At 43.2% G+C, this 19,058-nt stretch overlaps 2 protein-coding genes across 4 annotated transcripts in view; both read right to left on the bottom strand.

The window, feature by feature from the left end:
• Positions 1-18,846, bottom strand: part of LOC147021568 (RNA cytosine-C(5)-methyltransferase NSUN2-like) — a 32,871-nt gene extending 14,025 nt beyond the window's left edge. Inside the window, exons 1-5 of one of the 2 annotated variants that reach the window (XM_085893710.1) lie at positions 18,651-18,846; positions 16,852-17,013; positions 12,285-12,415; positions 10,327-10,400; positions 9,203-9,318 (exon numbers count right to left, since the gene is read on the bottom strand). In XM_085893710.1, coding sequence (XP_085749836.1) covers positions 9,203-9,318; positions 10,327-10,400; positions 12,285-12,415; positions 16,852-17,013; positions 18,651-18,688 — 521 coding nt within the window. In that variant the 5' untranslated portion in view covers positions 18,689-18,846. The remainder of the gene's footprint in view (positions 1-9,202; positions 9,319-10,326; positions 10,401-12,284; positions 12,416-16,851; positions 17,014-18,650) is intronic. The other variant, XM_085893711.1, reaches the window with a different exon arrangement.
• Positions 1-19,058, bottom strand: part of LOC147021566 (RNA cytosine-C(5)-methyltransferase NSUN2-like) — a 218,064-nt gene that overhangs the window by 143,474 nt on the left and 55,532 nt on the right. The window lies entirely within an intron of this gene.

Raw genomic sequence — 19,058 nt, 5'->3', positions numbered from 1 at the left:
TGAGGAGGCCATGCTGAGGCTTAATTAGGCCTCAAGGCAGGATGCTAGCTCTCCCTTATTCCCCTCCAGGAAGGGAATGTAGGGGTTGGGAGTAGGCTGAGTGACATGGTAGGTTAGCCAGACAAAGACAATAAAGGGGATTAGGGAGACGAATTAAAAAGGAAAAAATAAAAAAATAAGATGGGGCTAAATTTGGTTTTGCAAACTAAGGGAGTGGGTATGGACAGAGACAGGCAAAGGCGATAGGTTGGGAGGGAGACAGTAGGGTAGGTCCGAGCCCGCCTCCAGACTAGCCGGCATCGCCGCATTCCCTCCACAAACGTCCAGAACGAGACAAGAGGCCGGCCAGCTGCGTATGCTGGCCTGTTTGTGCTACAGCGACCTGTTCCGGCCTTGCCATGCCTTGTCTGCCTGCCTCTGCCTTGACCCCATGCCTGCTAGCCCTTGTTTGCATACCCTTTTGTGTTTGCTTGCGTCATCCAGTTCAATTCAGGGGGGAAGCCTGGGACTGCATTGGGCAGCCGGCTACCTTCTTGTGTTCAGTCCTGCATTTGTTTCATGAGTCAGAGACTGCATTTGGGCAGCCTGGCTCCCTGCTTCAAGAATGGCCTGTGGGGTGGCATATGGCATGCCGGGTTAGGGCGAGTTGCCTCCAGCAGCTGAAGACATGAAAAAGGTTTTGTGACAGACAACGGGGCCGTTTGAACAGGCCCCGAAGACATCCGACCTTCAGCTGCGGAGCTCTCACCCTAAAATACTGAATAACTTTGCCATACCCTTTTTCCCCACAGAGTCCATCAATCCTGGGCCATGGTTTAGTGTAAAATGTATAAGGTAAAGGTTATGGTAAAATTGTGAATGAGTTTTGCTCCCCCTGCATGTATGTCATAGCGCCGGCAATTTTAGTTAAGTCGTCTGTATGAGTGAGTTTGTTTAGTTAGTTACACAGCCCGTAGGTTATTTACTTTTGGGACAAGGATACACCAAATGTCACACTCAGGGATCCGAAGGTAAATCGCACTCAGGGAAAACTTACACGTGAAGGCACACGAAAATTTGAGGACTCAGGACGAGTCTGTAAAAAGGGGAGGGGGTAGTGTTACGGTTGTGGAAATTCACAGATCACCATTCAGGTTCCCCGAAGATCAGTTATGTCGATAAGTGTGTCCAGGTTAGATTTCCCCACTGATGTATTACGGGAATTATTCATGTGCCGGGCTGTGAACCTTTGAGGTAGTGTTATTCTTTCCTTTCTTTATTTTAAACATCTCCTCACCACCTCCACAACCGCCAACATCTCCTCACCACCTTCTGCAGAACCATCTCCTCACCACCTTCTCCACAACCGCCAAAATCTCCTCACCAGCATCTCCACGGCACCGCCATCTTTTCAACAACAAAACATCCCCAACAAACAACATCTCCACAAACAAACACGATGGCATCCTCGACAGCGGCAGAGTGATTTCAAACACGGCGCGCATGACTTACAAAATGGATCAAAATGACGAAAGGGGCGGAGCCAGCCGGGGGTGAAAGTTCAAGGGTGAAAGGGGCAAGCGCCACCTTCGGGTGGCGAAGCCTACAGCGGCTTCACCCCTCTGGGCTATAAAAAGGCGCGTTTCGACACCGAGAGTGGAGTTGGTCGGAGGATTGGAGTTCATTAGTCATTGGAGCTGGAGAGAAGTTGCCAGCCAAGTCACCAAGTGGTTGGTCATTTTTTTTTGGTCGGTGGAGGCAGTCGAGTTGCAGCCGGAGAGAAGTCGCCAGCAAGCAACATAACGGTCCGAGCAATCGGGCCTGGAGTCGGTTGAGCGATGCTGAGGAGTGAGCGGGCTCTTCAAGAGCATCAACTCAAAAAGAGCAAGGCCCGTTCGCTCCTCTGATGCGTCGGTCAGGCCGCGCTGTTAGGCCCTGGACCAACCAAGCCACCGTAACAACAGCTGCCGTGTTGACGAGATAGACGGAGGGTCGCCGACCAAAAGACCCATCGAGTCGCCTCAAGGGCGACAAAGGTAACCTGCCCGGCCTCGCGTAGCTCCTTCGGTCATCCCAGCTCCGAGGAACATTAAAGGCTTACGAGCCCAGTTCTATCTTTCTTTTCTGGGGTTTTTGCATGAAAGTCTGTGGCGCCTTGTCCGTAAGTAGAATTGTTTTAAGTGCATGTACATAATAAATAGATATCGGCTGCAGGTTTGTGCTCGTGTCTTGTCCCCTATCCCCATTCATTGCATTGCTTGCGTTTGCAAATAAATGTTCCCCATTTTCGAATGTCACCTGCTCGTTGCGTCTCTTCCTGCCATTGCCTGCCATAATTGCGTTTGGAATAAATAGCTGGCTGATTAATAGCTTATAAAACGTACATCTGGTCCGACGGGGCTTGGCGATTTAAAACCGCTCGGCAATCGCAAACGGAACGAGCTGCTTAAAGCGGCTCGTTTTCGTGCAGGCTCCGTTGAGGTGTAAACTCCTGGCATTTGTCTGCACGAATAATTAGGTACATCGACAATTCGGCGATCAACCCTGTAGCGCGGACAGAAGAGTTGGCTGGTTTATGGTGTGGTTAACAACACCCGAAGCTGGGTTTCGGCGTTGATCCGAAAGCTGCGACTAGATTGCTCGTTCGGTGGGCGCGCGGCCACAATTGGGTGAAGGTGGTCGCCCGCACGCCGGACGGGCGAGAATCCACAACAATATTATAAAATAAAGAGGACAAATTCCCCCGCTCCAAACAAAAATAAATACCAGCCAAAGGATATGAAGACCAAGGTAATTCATCCTTCCAGAATAGGTCTCAACTCCACTTCAACACTGGAGTACAACACAAATATTATTACAAGTGAAAGATGACAAGCACAACCAGACAACAAAACCAGGCAATTACTCAGTAATGCCATTCACTGCAGAAAATCAAATAAGTTAACGAGGAAGCAGCAAAGAAACTGTTCGTTTTACGTTGACATAGCAGTTTTAATGCAAGCTCAATAAGCAAAGCACGAGTCGTTTTTATTTATTTATTTTTAAATGCTGAAATACGACAAAAATGGAGACACTGTGTTCTTCCATTTTTGGGCATCATGGTGAGGAAGAATGAAGATACCTCTTCAATATTTCATAAAACTGCAGCACGTAATTGGAAACACCCAGCTCAAAGAGGAGCGTTCCCCATTAATCCTGTATTGTACAGCCAGTTCTTATGTCCCCGAGTTGACCGTGGAAGAGCCTTCAGTTTCATGTACATCCTCATTCTATTCAACCTTTATCAAGGCATTGCCACAAACAAAAAAACCAAATGCTCTCATAAAACACAGGTTCGGTCAAACAGCACACTCTTCACTAGAAACTTGGATGTTTGAGAGGAGCATGCAATCCACTGCATGGAGCTCCGAGCAAACATCAAAGGTATACATCAGCAATGAACCCCTGCTGATAAATTTGATGTTCCTTGGGGAGAAACGATAGGAATGGTGGTATGCCTCGTTCATTGCCCGCGACAGCTTTATGTCCGGCAAGGAGCAAGCGATGCAGCAGAAGTTTAAACTGCAAGGAAGGCATTCGAATCAAAGGTCTCCGAACACGTCTGACTGGACGCTCAATAGTCGCTACGTCTCACGGGACCGCAGTACCAATATGGGGCGCAGTAGTACAGCTGGAAATATGATGATAATTATGCACCACAAGGGTTGTGAAATCCCAAGTGCACACCAATAACTGGACATGGGATGAATCTTGTTGCCAACAATCCACTTCCATTTCGTGAAGTGGAACTGACATCAGTAATGGGATAATCAGTTTCAAACTTAGCTCCATACCGTGGAATTTTTGCAGCCATTTAATCTGTGCAAAACTGTCATGCTGTGGGGGCCTTGGATGCACGGAAGGGTGGATGTTGCTGCACATTCCATTCATCCTCTTCTGAGTACCAAATGTACTTCACTGGCACATCTGTTTGTTGTTCAGATGTAACATGTACTAGGGGCACAGAACATAGCACATACCATTTTTCAGGTCTTTGCTTGGACGAGGCCAGGGTCGGGTTCGAACTGCTGACCTCTCTGACCAACCATTGCATCACTGAGTGAAATAGCCAGCACCAGATGGGGCTGGCAGGATGGTGTTAAGGTACACACTCGTCTCTAAGCTGTCTAACCTGGGTTTGAATCCTACCCCAGCTATAAACCATCATCCCAGTGTATCACAGGCAGGGTGATTCATCAATGCGTGTGCTCGTCCCTTGGATGGACGTTAAATGGGAGCCCCACCTGCCAGCATTAGTTGTTGGACGTTAAAGATCCCATTGTGTGCTTCGCAAAGCGTCGGTGAGCTATCGCCAGCACCCTGTCCAAATTCCAGCCCTAACCAACGGAGAGCATTACATCAGCGGCACAGCCTCGCCCTCAGCCAATAATGCTACCCCACAGCCTTGTGCTGCATATGAACGAAGCAGCATCTTCAAATTGAAAAAAAAACTTCAAAAAGGCATACATGAAGCTGGGTGTGCGCTGCCGCTCGCCACAGGGTGAATCCCCCCTTACCTGTGGCTAACATTTTAAACCACCCATTAGCCACTGTGGCGAATCCATGTTTTAGTGGTTTTTTGTTTTTTTAACCAGTTTTAGATGAATTTTAGGTGATTTTAGCACAGAATTCAACCTTCGTTGAGACGGCCGCCATTTTGTGTTTTAATTACGGAAATCACGCGTGATTTCGTACAAGGTTGTATATACTAACTTTAATAGTTTTAAACTAGTTTCTAGTAAAAAAAAAAGACTGAAATTACTCATAATTCCCATGATTCTCGTCTCAAATTTTTATTTTAATTTTTTGAAATAGTTTTTTTTTTTTCCGGAATGATTCAGCATGATTCGGCGCTACATGCTTCATTGCGTCAGTGGTTGCCAGGTGAGTTTTGACACAATCAGTCGTAGTACCTGTCGTAGGACGAGTTTGTTTGGATGAGAGTTTGATGGGTGACTTTGGTTGGTTGGATGAGTGAAGTTGATGGGTGAGATTGGTTGTATGAGTGAGTTCGATGTGTGACATTGGTTGGATGAGTTTGGTTGGATGAGTGAGTTTGACTGGCATGAGGTTGGTCCAATCCTGGTCCACAACCACCCCCACCTACTAAAGGCACAATGACCATAACACACACAATCACCACCTCCCCTGATGGTCAACCAATCTCACATGTCAAACTCACTCATCCAACCAATTGGTTCATTCAACCAATCTGAACAATCCAACTCACTCATCCAACCAACCTCACCCATCAAACTCACACATCCACCTTAAAATTAACTTATTATTTCATATTGCTAAAAAAAAACCTTTTGAATAAAATATGTGGCCAGTTCCTTTCTCCTGTGGCTAATCATTCTAAACCTGGATTAGCCACAGTGACTAATTCCTCTTGAAACGCAGTGAAGTGATGTATGTGTGGCCCATAAAAGGCTAAAACATTTTGCTCAGCAAGTATCAATTTATAGAATGATTACAGGGGTAACTCAAACAGCATGTGCAAGCCCGAAAGCAGAGAAATTTTTCTCAATCTGCAAAGTAGAGTAAATTATTCCTTTTAAAACTGTGGCCACGATGGATGCCTTTTTTTAACCTTTTAACGAAAATAGCATGATGCCATTAATATGTTTTTAAAGCTAAGAAAAAGCAAAGTAAAATGAAGGTGGAGAAAAAAAAGAAGAAAAAAAAAACAACACAAAATGGATTGGGGCACAATTTTTTTTTTCTCAAAACCACAACCACAACTGTCAGTGAATGGAAAACATTCCTTTTTCAACACATTTGTAGGCGACAGCAAGCAGAGAATAGCTTGTTACCCTCGCGGAAGGGGAGGGTATTGCATTTGGGTCCATTTGTTACTGACGAAATCTAAAGATTTCGTAAGTATATTGATCACTTCCGTCCTGTGTTTGTGTGTTTGTTTGTTTGTAGGCACGATAACTCGAGAACGGAAGAAGCAACCAATGTCAAATTACACCACGTGATTCAGGAGGGTGATTGCTAGTGCTGATTAGATTTTGGTCAAAATCGGTCAACGGTCAAGGTCACAGTGAGGTCAAACATTCGATTTTTGATGGTTTGGAACAGAATCATCGTAGAAACTTCTGGTTTGCGTCGCTGCCTTCTCTGGAGACAGCTTTTATTAAACAAGGTCAGAGGTCAAGTTGACGATTTCGTAAGTACCAGTCTCTGACTGCTTGTTTGTTTGTCCGCACAGAACTTTTGTGTTTTTCTCCGTAACCGCTTGTCAGATTGAGACAAAATTTTCACCATTGGTGCGTCTACTCGTGTCGAATGTTTTTATGATAATTATGACGTCATAGGTCACATGATGTGGCAGCCATGTTAGAAAAACGGAAAAACTTTGTTCACCTCTATCTCTGAAACTGTACCAAGAGAAAATTGAAACTTGACACATTGCAAGTACTCCTCATGGGGAATGAGGGATCTTTTACAAAATCATACGTACTTGATGATCATCAAGACTTCCTTATGACATTATAATTGCACATGCAGAACGCGACATCCGATCAATATGAAAAATTTTGAGGGTCATCTTGGGATAAAATGGTCCATAAAAATGTTTTTGATGGTGTTATCGGTCACATGATTTGGCAGATAATTTTTTATATATATTTTTTTAACCTTCAAAATTCTTCTTCTCTGAAATGGCTGAACAAGTCATCACTACCAGCAGTTATAAAGTGGCAGTTCTAATTTTGTCTCATTAATTATGTAATACACCAGTACACAAACACCACCCAAAACTACACCAACACCACACAACACAACACACAAAGCAAGTCCTGGTGAGGTTCTGCAATCTATGATTGCTCTTTTTCTTGTTTTGCAATTGCACGGAGAATTAGATGATCAACGACAGTAATCTGAATGAGAGAATGAAGGAAACATTATTCCATGTTCAAGGAAAGAAGTTAAGCACGAAGTAACCGACAAGCACCACCACTTAAAGCACATGGCCCAGTCGGGCAAACGGAAGTGACTGTGGAGCCCTCGGTGTAGGTGGGGATGACCATGAAGCCCTCAGCTTTCATGTCCTTCCACCCCATGTCCCCTCTTTGCTTCCTTCGCTTCGTGCACCCTCCCTGTTTCCCCATGTAACCACCCATGAAGTGAAAGGTGTCAGGAGCAGAAAAGCTTGCCAGAATTATTTGGTTTGCATTTCAGTGACCGTAGCTGTGTGAACAGGGCTCAACAACTGTGATTTCTGCTGGTACACCTTGTATCAGTCATTCATAATCACTTGGGTTATTGTCCTCATTGACATTGCTACTTTCCACCATGCACAAACCAAACATCTCGCTTTAAACAAGAGATGATTACCCATTTGGGAGATGGTTTTTATGACCCTTTTCTTCGGACATGTTAAACTGATAACAATGGCTGGGTTGGAGTTTGAAGTTTCACATGGGAGGAAAATCTGTCACGATGTATGTTGAAGGGCTTCAGCTGCAACAACTCTTAAGCGGGAATCCCAAGTGGTTGAATAAGTTGGACTTTATTATGGTGTTAAACTGCAGGATTGTTTGGTGTGGATCTACACCTGGTGAAAATATGTAACACCAGACATGTCGAATGATTAAAAGTTTGCTTTGGAACGCATTCCTCTCATGGAACTACAACAAGTTGAAGCATGGGAAGCAGCGTGCCGACCAAAGTGTGGGCAGCAGATCAAACCCTTGTGGCATCACAATGGTTGGGTTGACACTGTATTCGGTAAGCAGGCTACGATTTTAGAGATCATTCAGAGTCGAATATATTATGCAGCAATTCATCACAGGCTTATCAAGGACAGGCACAGAAAAAGAAGATCACAAACAAGAGGCTGAAATAGATTAAATAAATTTTAAAAAGAATGCATTCTTATGCAATGTTAATCGCTCTTAAAATTTCAGGACATCTTGTCAGTATTCGTGATGATTCCTTACTTCCCTTTTCTCAATGAAAACGTTCCTTCTGTGACGCTGACTGGTTGGACGTCATCTCCTTACTGACTTCGGACCATGAAATTTACCACAAAAGCATAAAATGGTGGAATTTTAACTGAACCACTTCTATCTCACACATGTATTCCCCAACCTGGCTTCTTCCCTCATCATCATCATCCACCTCCCATTGCATACTTAACTAAAACAGCACTCGGTAGAGTGCATACCTCGCTTGGCTGAAGAGTTTGTTTTGTGTCCCACTGATAGGCTGGATCTGCATCTACACAATTAATCCTGTTCACACACACCAAATTTTAATCGGCTTGTTCTTGTCATCGAAATAACTCATCAACCAAATTGTCATAATCCATCCACAACCTTTTGAAATACCGTGCTATTATCTGTATCGTTTTTCACCCCTTCTCTCATTGGTGAAGAATCGATCAAAACTTCATTGTATCCAGATCCGGATCTTTACCAAAATCGAATAAATTCATCCTTGTCACACACACAACCTGTCCACCAAGTTTAGTCCGAATCTGTGCATATTTTATTGAGATATCGTGCTACTTATCGTTTTTGGCTCCACCTCTCAATGGTGAAAAACCACTTTGGAAATTGTAGTATTCAGATCCGGATCCTCACCAAAATCTCATCAATTCGTTCTTGAGAGAGACCCAATCTGTCCATCAAATTTCATCCGAATCCGGCAGTGAACAAAAGGTTTTGGTTTCAAGTTGTACCTCAAGTTCTGCTGTATATCCTGAACACACAGATGGAACATTCAGCCATTGAGCCCAAATATATGTTATACAAAGATGCACAGGCTCTTAAAGGTGTGTTTAATTTTGTCTATGGTTGAAGGAAGACAAGGGGGAGGAGGAAGACGAGGGGGAGGGGGGAGGTAGGAAGACGAGCGTGATGTCTTCTATTCTCTTTGCCATACACTTATGAAAATGCAGTCCCAAAACTCTTCCAGAAAAATCACCATTAACGGAAGACTGTGCAATGCCAATAGATTCAGCAATCTAAAAATGGAAAAACACTATCCATTAAAAAGAGGGAAAACATCCAGGATGATAAGGGAAGTAAAAAAGGAAACAAAAAACAAATGAAAAAATTTGGGAAAAGCTAAAGGAAAGGAACAGGGATGACATTTAAAGGATTCTTTAAAGCTTAACAATCGGAGCAAAGTCAAATTATTTCTTGCTCAAATGTTTCCCATCAGTGCTCACCATCTGTGTAGATCTAAAGTTTCATTTGGAGGGAACATGGAAGGGAGTAACTGTCCAGGTGGCTCAGAGTTAACATCTGACCAAGCAGAAAACCAGTGGCCATCACGCGTCATCACCTGTTTATACAAGTGCATGGATGGGGGATTCAGTGCACTGACCTGAGGGCCATCACAGGAAAGAAAATAGAGTACAACAGACCCAGAACTCAATTGTAAAGTCTTCTTCTTTATTTTTGGGCAATGAAAACAAAAATTAACGAGAAAGGCTATTGGTCGAGTGAATAGTTCTACCAGGTTGAACAGTTTATGTTTTGTATCCACTGGAAGGCTGCATCTGAAATATAATCGGCTTGTTCTTATCACCTCACCAACTCATCCACAACTGTTAGAGATGTCATTATTTCTTCACGACATGGTGAAAAGTATGCGTACTTGTTTTAACAGTAACAGTATTGTACTTGTTTCAACAAACATGGATGAAAAAACAAAAAATATAAACAAAAGAATGCATCAATAAATGTTCAAACAATTGATAATTTATGAATTGCTTCAGATCTTATGAGAGGATCACCTGAATCCCACCAACACACCCCTCCTGACATCGAAATGCACTATCTCTCTTCTTCCTCCTTTGCATTTAAAAGACTCCACACTGCCAGCACTCATTCCTCCATCCCATCTCAACTTCACCAACAATGTAAATGTTTCCCTCCCTTACTCTTCCTGCTTTTCCTCAGCCTGTTTGCATCTTGAAGACATCTCCCATTCAACCTTCCTCTTCTCCCAATCTCCTCCTCGTTCTCCAGCGACACCACTCCTTCACAACACCCCTTTCCTCTTCTCTCTCCCAACCCCCTCATTTACTTCCTCAACATTCCCCCCATCTTTCCTCCATTTTGGATATCCCTAACAATATAATTCAACCATGTTTTCTATATTTCACAATTTGCATCTGCATTCCCCTTTTCCAACAGCTATATAAAATTTATCTTCCTCCTGTCTCTCATAGGACAAAATAACACCACCCGTTTTAGTCATTATTCCAATCCCCATCTTATGACAAAAAAAGAAAGAAAAAAAAAAAGAAAAACCTCACATGCACAAAACCACACCCGAGCCACGTACCTTCCAAGAGGTGAGGCCAGGCATGCGCTTCAAACAAGGCAGTTTCTGGGATACATCAATCAGCTGGAGAGCTCCTGCCATGGTGCAAGGGAAAGGACATGATTGGGATAACATGCAGGATTAAACTGGCTCCACAGCAACTCCCACCCTGTGAGCTTCCAAGAACATAAAGCCATTTTTAAGGAAAGGTCAACATAATTTTTTTTTTTCAAGGAAACAGGGAATACATGGGAAACAAGAACAGCACGAGGTAGAGCAGATACCTATGCCAGGATGAACTGTTTACGTTTTGTCTCGCACTTGGAGGCCGGATCTGCATCCGGACCTGAACCAAAATCGAATTAGCTTGTTCTCGTCACCGAACCAACTCATCCACCAAGTTGAATAATATCTTCTCCACAACTTTTTGAAATATCATGCTTTGCTGTACATCGTTTTTGGCCCCATCTCTCATAAGTGAAGAGTCACTTCAAAAATTCTCGTATCTGGATCTTCACAAAAAAGAATCCATATGTCCTTGTTGCACACCCAACCAACATGTCCACCAAGTTTCATCCGAATTAATCCATAACTTCTTGAGATATTGTGATATATATATATATATATATATATATATATATATATATATATATATATATATATATATATATATATATATATATATATATATATATATATATACATATATCATTTTAACCCAATTACTCAATGGCGAAGAAATTCTGGGATCCAGAATTGTATCTTCACCAAAATTGAATCAATTTTTTCATGTCACACAACCAACATGTCCACCAAGTTTAGTCCAAATCCATCATTAACTTTTTGAGATATCCTGTTCACAGAGACAGATAAATGGACAAACAAGGGTGAAAAGATAACCTCCATCCACATTAGGAGGTGGAAGTAAGAAAAAAAAGATAGACAATTTTTTTTTTTAATTGCTAAATAAATCAGAGTTGGTGTCAAAGCCACCCAATGCTCGCCTGTTTATACATTTATCGTTTTTAAAAGACTAGTCCAATAATATTTTTTCTAAAGCATTGCAGTGAAGTTGGATCCAAATAATGTTAAAGCAATATATGTATTTGTATATTGTAATCAGTAAACTAGTACACATGAAATGAATGGCAAGCGTCAAGTATGAACAGGAGAGCACTGGGTGGCTTTGACACCATCTTAGGTTGAATTTTTTTTTAAATTAAAATCATTTGTTAATTTCAACTTCACTTCACCAATAGTATACCCCAAAGGAACCTCCATGCCAAATATCAGCATCCAAGTACACATATTAAATGAATGGCAAGCTTCTAAATAACTTGCACCAAAAACTTTAAAGTTGTGCTTCAAAAATTTTAAACATTTGAAATTATTTTTTAATTTCAACTTCACTACATCAATAATATACCCCAAAGGAACCTCCCTGCCAAATTTCAGCATCCGAGTACACATATTAAATGAATGGCAAGCTTCTAAATAACTTGCACCAAAAAGTTTAACATTTTCACATTGACGCTGACGCTCATGCCAGGGGTATCGCTATAGCTCTCTGTTCTTCGAACAGGCGAGCTAAAAATACTTAATGAGGGACAAGCCATTCAATGCCAAAACTAGACATGGTGGCTTCAGGTTGAAGGGAAAGTCAGGACGTCCTCAGCTGTACTCGTGTGACATTGTCATCTGAATGCCGAATTAATCAGAATCCCACAAAGCCAACAGTGGAATAAAATAAAATGAACAAATATACTGGTTGCACCTCTCAAGACCAAAGGCAAGAAAGGAAGCAACAGGGAAACAGGAAGCAAGTGCAGTTTCCTGAGGAGCCAGTGCAAATACAAGACACAAAAATCAAAGGATGGGTCAGTGAAGTGCAAAGCAGAAGAGCTGAGTTTTTTTCAAACACCAACTAATGAGAAAATAATCAAATAATCAAATTCGCAACAAAAAACAGGAATCCTAACCCTTGCTCCTGTCTAAAAGGTGAGCAACAACAGCCTCGTTCTCCACCGGGTTGAGCGAGCATGTGGAGTAGACCAATCGACCACCAATCGCCAGAAGTTCAGATGCACGAACTATCAAGCCTACCTGTTGCCTGCAAGCAAGAGGTATATACAGCAAGCAAATGAGATTAGATGGATCAACAGCACTAGAAAAACAACAACAACAACAACAAAAAAAAACGTTGCATTTCCTCCCATGTATATATTTTTGTCCCACGCACCTCCGACAAGGTCAGAGAAGGGGGACATTAAAACGAGCTCTGTCATACCTTACAATCATCCGTCCATGTACTTTTGTGTTCGTGACATTTTGAAAACTGTTGATCATTTAGCTTTCATATTGCAAATATATATATATATATATATATATATATATATATATATATATATATATATATATATATATATATATATATATATTCCTCATGCCATTATCTCAACCTGATTAGATCTATGACAACACATTTCAGCCAATCACAGCCATGCAGCCATCTCTTGAAATTGGCTTGTGTTCGCCAGATCAGGTTAGGTCAGGTATGGGAGCATGTGCCGGAGCAGCGTTTCCGCCGGTACTCCAGGGGCCTCCATCTGGCCATCCCCAAAGCAGATGCCAGACCAATCCCTATCTCCTTGAGATGCTGATTAACCTACTGCAACCAGGAGGCATGTCGTCTGCCCAATGGCCTCCTCCACCAACGAGGCTCTCTCGCCGAGAGAATCTGGTGAGCAGGATCAGTGTCAGGAAAACGATCCACATGTCCATACAGCCGCAGCTTATGCTCACGGATGATGCAGGAAACAAATCTCATTTCAGTCTCTCTCAGCAACCGCTCGTTGAACATAAAGTTGGACCAGTGATCGCCAAGGATTCTCCGAAGAGACCTGGTGCCAAAGGAATTAAGTCTCCGTCTCAGATCCCGAGTCAGAATCCAATTGTCACATCAATAGAGCAAGACTGGAAGCACCAAGGACCTGAAGACTCGGACTTTCGTCGTCCTGCACAGATACTGGCAGCGCCACACCCCATGATCTAGTGAAACCATGACTCCCCAGGCCCGACCCAGACATCTGTTGACCTCTGGCTCACAGCCAGCAGACATGAATATCACTGCCAAGAATCTCTCCATAACCTCAACATCCTCACCACAAACAGGTACAGACAAGATGTCATTGAAAGCCTGGATCTTCGTTTTAACCCAGGAAACCAGTAACCCAGTGGCTCCGACTCTTCATTCAGCACCTTGAGGGCTCCTCAGGATATCTCATCTCAGCAAAGATGACTGCATCATCTGCGGAATCAAGGTCAGAGATTTTGACATTCCCAAACGATGCACCGCAGCTTTATCTCTCCGACATCCTCCCCAGTATCCAGTCCATACAAGTGCTGAAAAGTGTGGTGGCCAGTACACACTCGCGATGTTGTGTTCACGATATTTCAAAAACTGTTGAACACTTCGCTTTCGTACGACACAGATCTATTCCTCATACCACCCAAAAGGCAGGGGACTTAGAGTATCAGCTTGTTGTCTGTCTTTTCTCCAGTGTTTTCAAACAAATATGGTTTAATCCCTACCGCATCTCTTCCATTCTGCATTTTATATGATGCAGCCTTGTCAAATAACTTCCAGTATTCCTTCACTGCAGCACTGTCAGGCCCAAGGTCAAACGCCACGAAGAGCATACTGTCGCGGTGCAGGCGGTTAGGTTAATCCCTCGACCCAACTTGTGGTGACAGGCAGTTAACACCGCCAGCCCGGATAGCAGTGCGGTTCTTCCGAGGAGGCGAACACATTGATCCTCGGAGATTATAACGCACGCGGGAAGGGTGGGGCGCAATGGCATGAAGGATTGATGCACAGGGGCGGTTTGTACTCGAACTCCAAGACAAATACAGACACATCAACTTAAAATAACCGTGGAATTTAATGACAATGGAGATATTTACAAGAGTAATTCAAAAGGTAATGATAATAATGCGAAGTAAATAAATCCAAAGGTCGAGGCGCCTCCACACATAGACTAAAATACAGACAAGGGAAAACAATAAAAGAAAATCCTTCCTTTATTCTGGCAATTAGCTTGGTCCAGAGATGGTCTTTGTGGAACTTGGAATTGAGGCGCTCCGTCCTGCACATGTAGACATGCCCAAAAAAATGGTGTCGAGCCACTCTCGCAGCGGGAAAACGTACGTCGGGCAATTCAACACCAAGGCTCAGAGACCCTGTGCAGCTTCTATTCACGAGCGAATATGCCGACCGTTCCTCTCTGGTACCCGGTTTTTTTTCACAACGATCGCCCACACGACGAGACGATTTCTGAGACCCCATGGTCAGGCCACGAGACACGCTCTCTTCCCTCCTCAGAAACGTACACACTTCACAGCTCGGCCGAACAGTCTATGGCTGGCATCTTGCTCAGTATGCGAGCCAATTCCCCTCAGCACGAATACGAGAATCATGCCGTCATCTTCATGTGTCGAAGGAAAGCCAGCTGTAATTCCCTGTTCTTACAGACCATCCCCGAGCTACGTTCTCTCTGGACCGCGTGCGTCCCTCACTCCAAATTCGTCCAACCACTCAACCACCTCCTTGATTCTGATCTCTTCTGACGCCACACCGAACAACCATTCCCCTTCCTTGCAACAACCGGGGTGTGGCTTGCTCACCCGAAACCTGGGAAGGCGGGGCTTCTGCTGGTTTGGCATGCCTGCCTCACTTATCATTGTGGTGATTATAACCAGAGTTGGTGTCAAAGCCACCCAATGCTCACCTGTTTATACATTTATCGTTTTTAAAAGACTCGTCAAATAATTAATACTTTTAGCCGCGTCTCGCATGGCGAACGCTGGCTCAAAAAGAGAGCTCGGCGTTGTTTTTCTTCTTCTTCAGATAAAGACAAAACCTTTAGGACGCGGCTCTTTTATATACAGGATGCGGATCTCCTTAAATACTAAACACCTCGACACATCCTCGCATTGAGGGTGCCTTTTGAGAGCATCTATCATGAACTTTTAAATATATTCGGACATTTGCTTTGAAGTTTCGAAAAGTTCACGTTACTATTTAAAGATTATTCCATTTAATGTGTTGTAATTTCGTAAATACACGATTTTCTCGTCATGAACAGGAGCCTCCATGACGGGTCTCCCTATTGGCTCCATCAAGGGACGTGACGAAATATGGGAAGTAGTTATTGCCTTTAGGACGCGGCTCTTGGACACATTTGTCCTTGTTTATAAAGCATTGTAGTGAAGTCTGATCCAAATAATTATAAAGCAATACATGTATTTGTATATTGTAATCAGTAACAAGAGCGCAAGTGAGCACAATATACGCCCGAACAAGAAGATATATACAAGATTGTGCTACGACATGGAAAACAGCATCCTGGTTGCCATGGCAACCACTTTAGATGACGAACGTATGTCGCGACACCGTCTCCACAGTCTGTACCTATGTACCAAATACGAAACATGAAAGTTGAAAACTTTGGGAGTTAGAGTGCGGACAGGAACGGACGGACGACCGGTATCACATAATACGCATATATATATATATATATATATATATATATATATATATATATATATATATATATATATATATATATATGTATATGTATATATATATATATATATATATATATATATATATATATATATATATATATATATATATATATATATATATATATATATATATATATATATCGGGCGTATAAAAAAAAAATAGTGGTAGATAAAAACATGAGAAAGGAAAAAATAACTTGCACCAAAAACTTTAACATTTTCATGCTCAGGCTCACGCTGACGCCGGAGGTGTCGCTATAGCTCTCTGTTCTTCGAACAGGCGAACTAAAAACGCACTTCTTCCTGATTGGCTTGGAAATGCAAAAACAGAGGAATATGTCACAGGGGGCAACCACATACTGGGGAAACTTATCCTTAATCCCTATCTAATCAACACCGCACATCACCACAGCGCTTGAGCTGGGGATCGCCTTTCCGTCTACGGACTCCGAGCTGCACAAGTGCAAGTCGGTAAAACCGCGCGAGGCGGCCAGGTACCTGACCAGACTAGCCTATCCTCTGCCGTTAGAGGGTCCAATAAAGGCCAGCCGGCTCCATTTCTTTTTGGGTGTGTGTGTGTCTGTGGCCAGTCTTGTAAGTAGAACTGTTGAGTGATTGCCATTGTACATTTGCCTGCATTTATATTTGTGATCAAGTCTGCTCTGTGTTTCCCTCCCTATTGCGATTGGAAATAAATAACTGTTAAATGTTCCAGTTCGTTGTCTGTGTTTTCTTTTATTGACCCAGTATGGTTCGGGCTTGAGAATTAGGGAGGCTGATTGTGCCGTAAATTATTATTTGGGCCAGCTCAGCTTTGGTAATTGCCGCTCGGTTACGCCGGATCTGAGTCAGTAACAGCGACTCGGTTCAGACAAAGCCGGTCGAGGGTGTGGCTTTCCCGGTAGCGAGACCGCGGATAATTAGGTGAATTGGAATCAGACAAAAAGACCAGAACCGCACAGTCGAAATATTGGCGTCCACGGTCCATTAAGCGACCCGTCGACTTTGGAGTTATCCGGAGTGACGACCTTCAATTCCGGGTGTTTGGAGGGGAGACTGCCCAACTGCTCCATCCAGCGGTCGTTCCTCACCTCTGAACCCAGCACCACAACAATATTACTGCTGGGGACAGAGGAAAAACAGGAATGGAAATAATAAGTGACCAAATCCAACAAATGAATAAGTCCGCTGCTTCATGACTCTGCCATCTGGGCTGCCTCCCCTGCCTCACATCTTTCTCCACTTGACACCATGGAAACCAAGGCTTTCAAGATTAATAGAATCTCCAGCGATGAAGCTGAGTTTATGGGCCCATCACTTCGCCATCACAGACAAGTTGGTGGTCTTTCTGTCTTCTACCGCCTCCTTTCTGGTCTTGCACCCTCTGCCATTCCCATGCTTTGTTCCCCCCTAGGTTTCTGCAGGGCTCACATGGTCCATCATCAACCCCCTTCTGGTGAAACTACTGAAATCCAGGATCACAGCTCACCTCCACAAATTCATTCTTCATTCTTTCCCACCTGTGGAACAAATTTCCACATCCTCTTCAATCTCATTACTCCCTCCAGGTCTTCAAAAAAGCGGTTCACCACCATCTTTGACCTTCCTCAATCGAAAGCCATGATCTTTGCTACCTTCATTCAGCCTTCCCCACACACCAACACCATCCCTCCTCCCAATTCCCCCCCCCCCCCCGAGAGTTCCTTTCTGTATCCATATTGTCCATCCCATGCATCCTCTCTGCCCCCATTCCTTGGCTGCATCCCTTGTCTTGGCCTCCCCACATCCACTGAAAGACCTTTAACCTCCACCAACTAATGCCAGGAGATAGGAAGTCCAGTTTAACGTCCATCTGAGGAACGGCACACACATGTATGAATCACCCTGCCTGTGAAACATGGGATGACAGTTTATAGCTGGGACGAGATTCAAACCCAGGCGAGACAGTTCAATCACCATCATGACTGGTGTTCCCTTCAAACTGAAGAATTTTCACCAAGCTCAATGAAAGGAAATCCTCAAACATAGTCAACAATGATAAGTCACAATCATAAGCTCTGTTTAAATATTGCATGTCATTTTGGGCAACATCACATAGCATTTTAATCATGGCGAAATTGTGGATTATTTTTTGGGTGAGAAAGCATTTGGAGTATTAAGCAGGAAATATAATTTGGCATGCATGTGTTAATGGATCTGCCTCCATCAGCGTAAGATGTAATCTACTGTTGTGTTAAATATCAATGAAAGGTTACATGGAAGGAGAGAAGAGAGGAAGAGGAAGAGGAAGAGGAACATCAGATGCTTCTACAATTCAAGTTATGGTCTGCAAGATAATTTTCAAAGGTCACACAACCTTTGACCTTTTGAACCCAATATGTGATCAGTTAATCTTTGTTTTACAGTCCATACGTGTGATGTGTTTGGTTGAAATCCCTCGAGTGGTTCACAAGTTATTACGATAACAAAGTATGTTTTAAAGGCCACATGACCTTAGGCCTTTGACATTTTGAATCCAAAATCTAATGAGTTTATCTTTCAATTATAGCCCATACTTGGGCTAAGTCAGGTTGAAATCCCTTCAGTGATTCACAAGTTAACATTTAGCTAACAAAAAACTGATAACGGATGGATTGGATAACAACATAATGCCTCTGCCTACATATGCTGAGGAATAACAATAGATTCCACCTTTTTCAGCCATGTATATATTTAAAACCACGTTGATCCTTCAACAAATATTTCCATAGTTTGCTCACCGATGCAGGTTGAGGGCATTTTCCACATTCCATTTCATCCATACATCAAGGTTCTTGCGTAAAGTTCCATCACCACTGCACAGAGGTTAGGAAGATCATCATCATAATCATCATCACGACTGCCCTTCATAGCCGAAGACTGTCATTCACATGTGACGTGCTAAAAACCTGGGAACGCAAATTTGTTTGTTATGTTGCAGCTGCTGTGCAGGCAACTACACTCTTGAGATGTGACAAATACTGCAACCTGGTGTCAAATAATATCGAGGAAGATCAGTCCACATGCTTCCTGCTGCTTTAGGCAACATTTGTAATTTGTTCAGGTTCTCGGCAATAACTTGCCTACTCTTCCCAGAAGACACCGTGGGAGCTTAAATGTCCACAAACAAGTGATGGCAGATGGGTCCT

The sequence above is a fragment of the Eptatretus burgeri genome, chromosome 8, assembly GCF_056783735.1.
Source record: "Eptatretus burgeri isolate ZD-2024b chromosome 8, Ebu_testis_v1, whole genome shotgun sequence".
Taxonomy (NCBI): Eukaryota; Metazoa; Chordata; class Myxini; order Myxiniformes; family Myxinidae; genus Eptatretus; species Eptatretus burgeri.
This window is presented reverse-complemented; position numbering and strand designations above follow the sequence as displayed.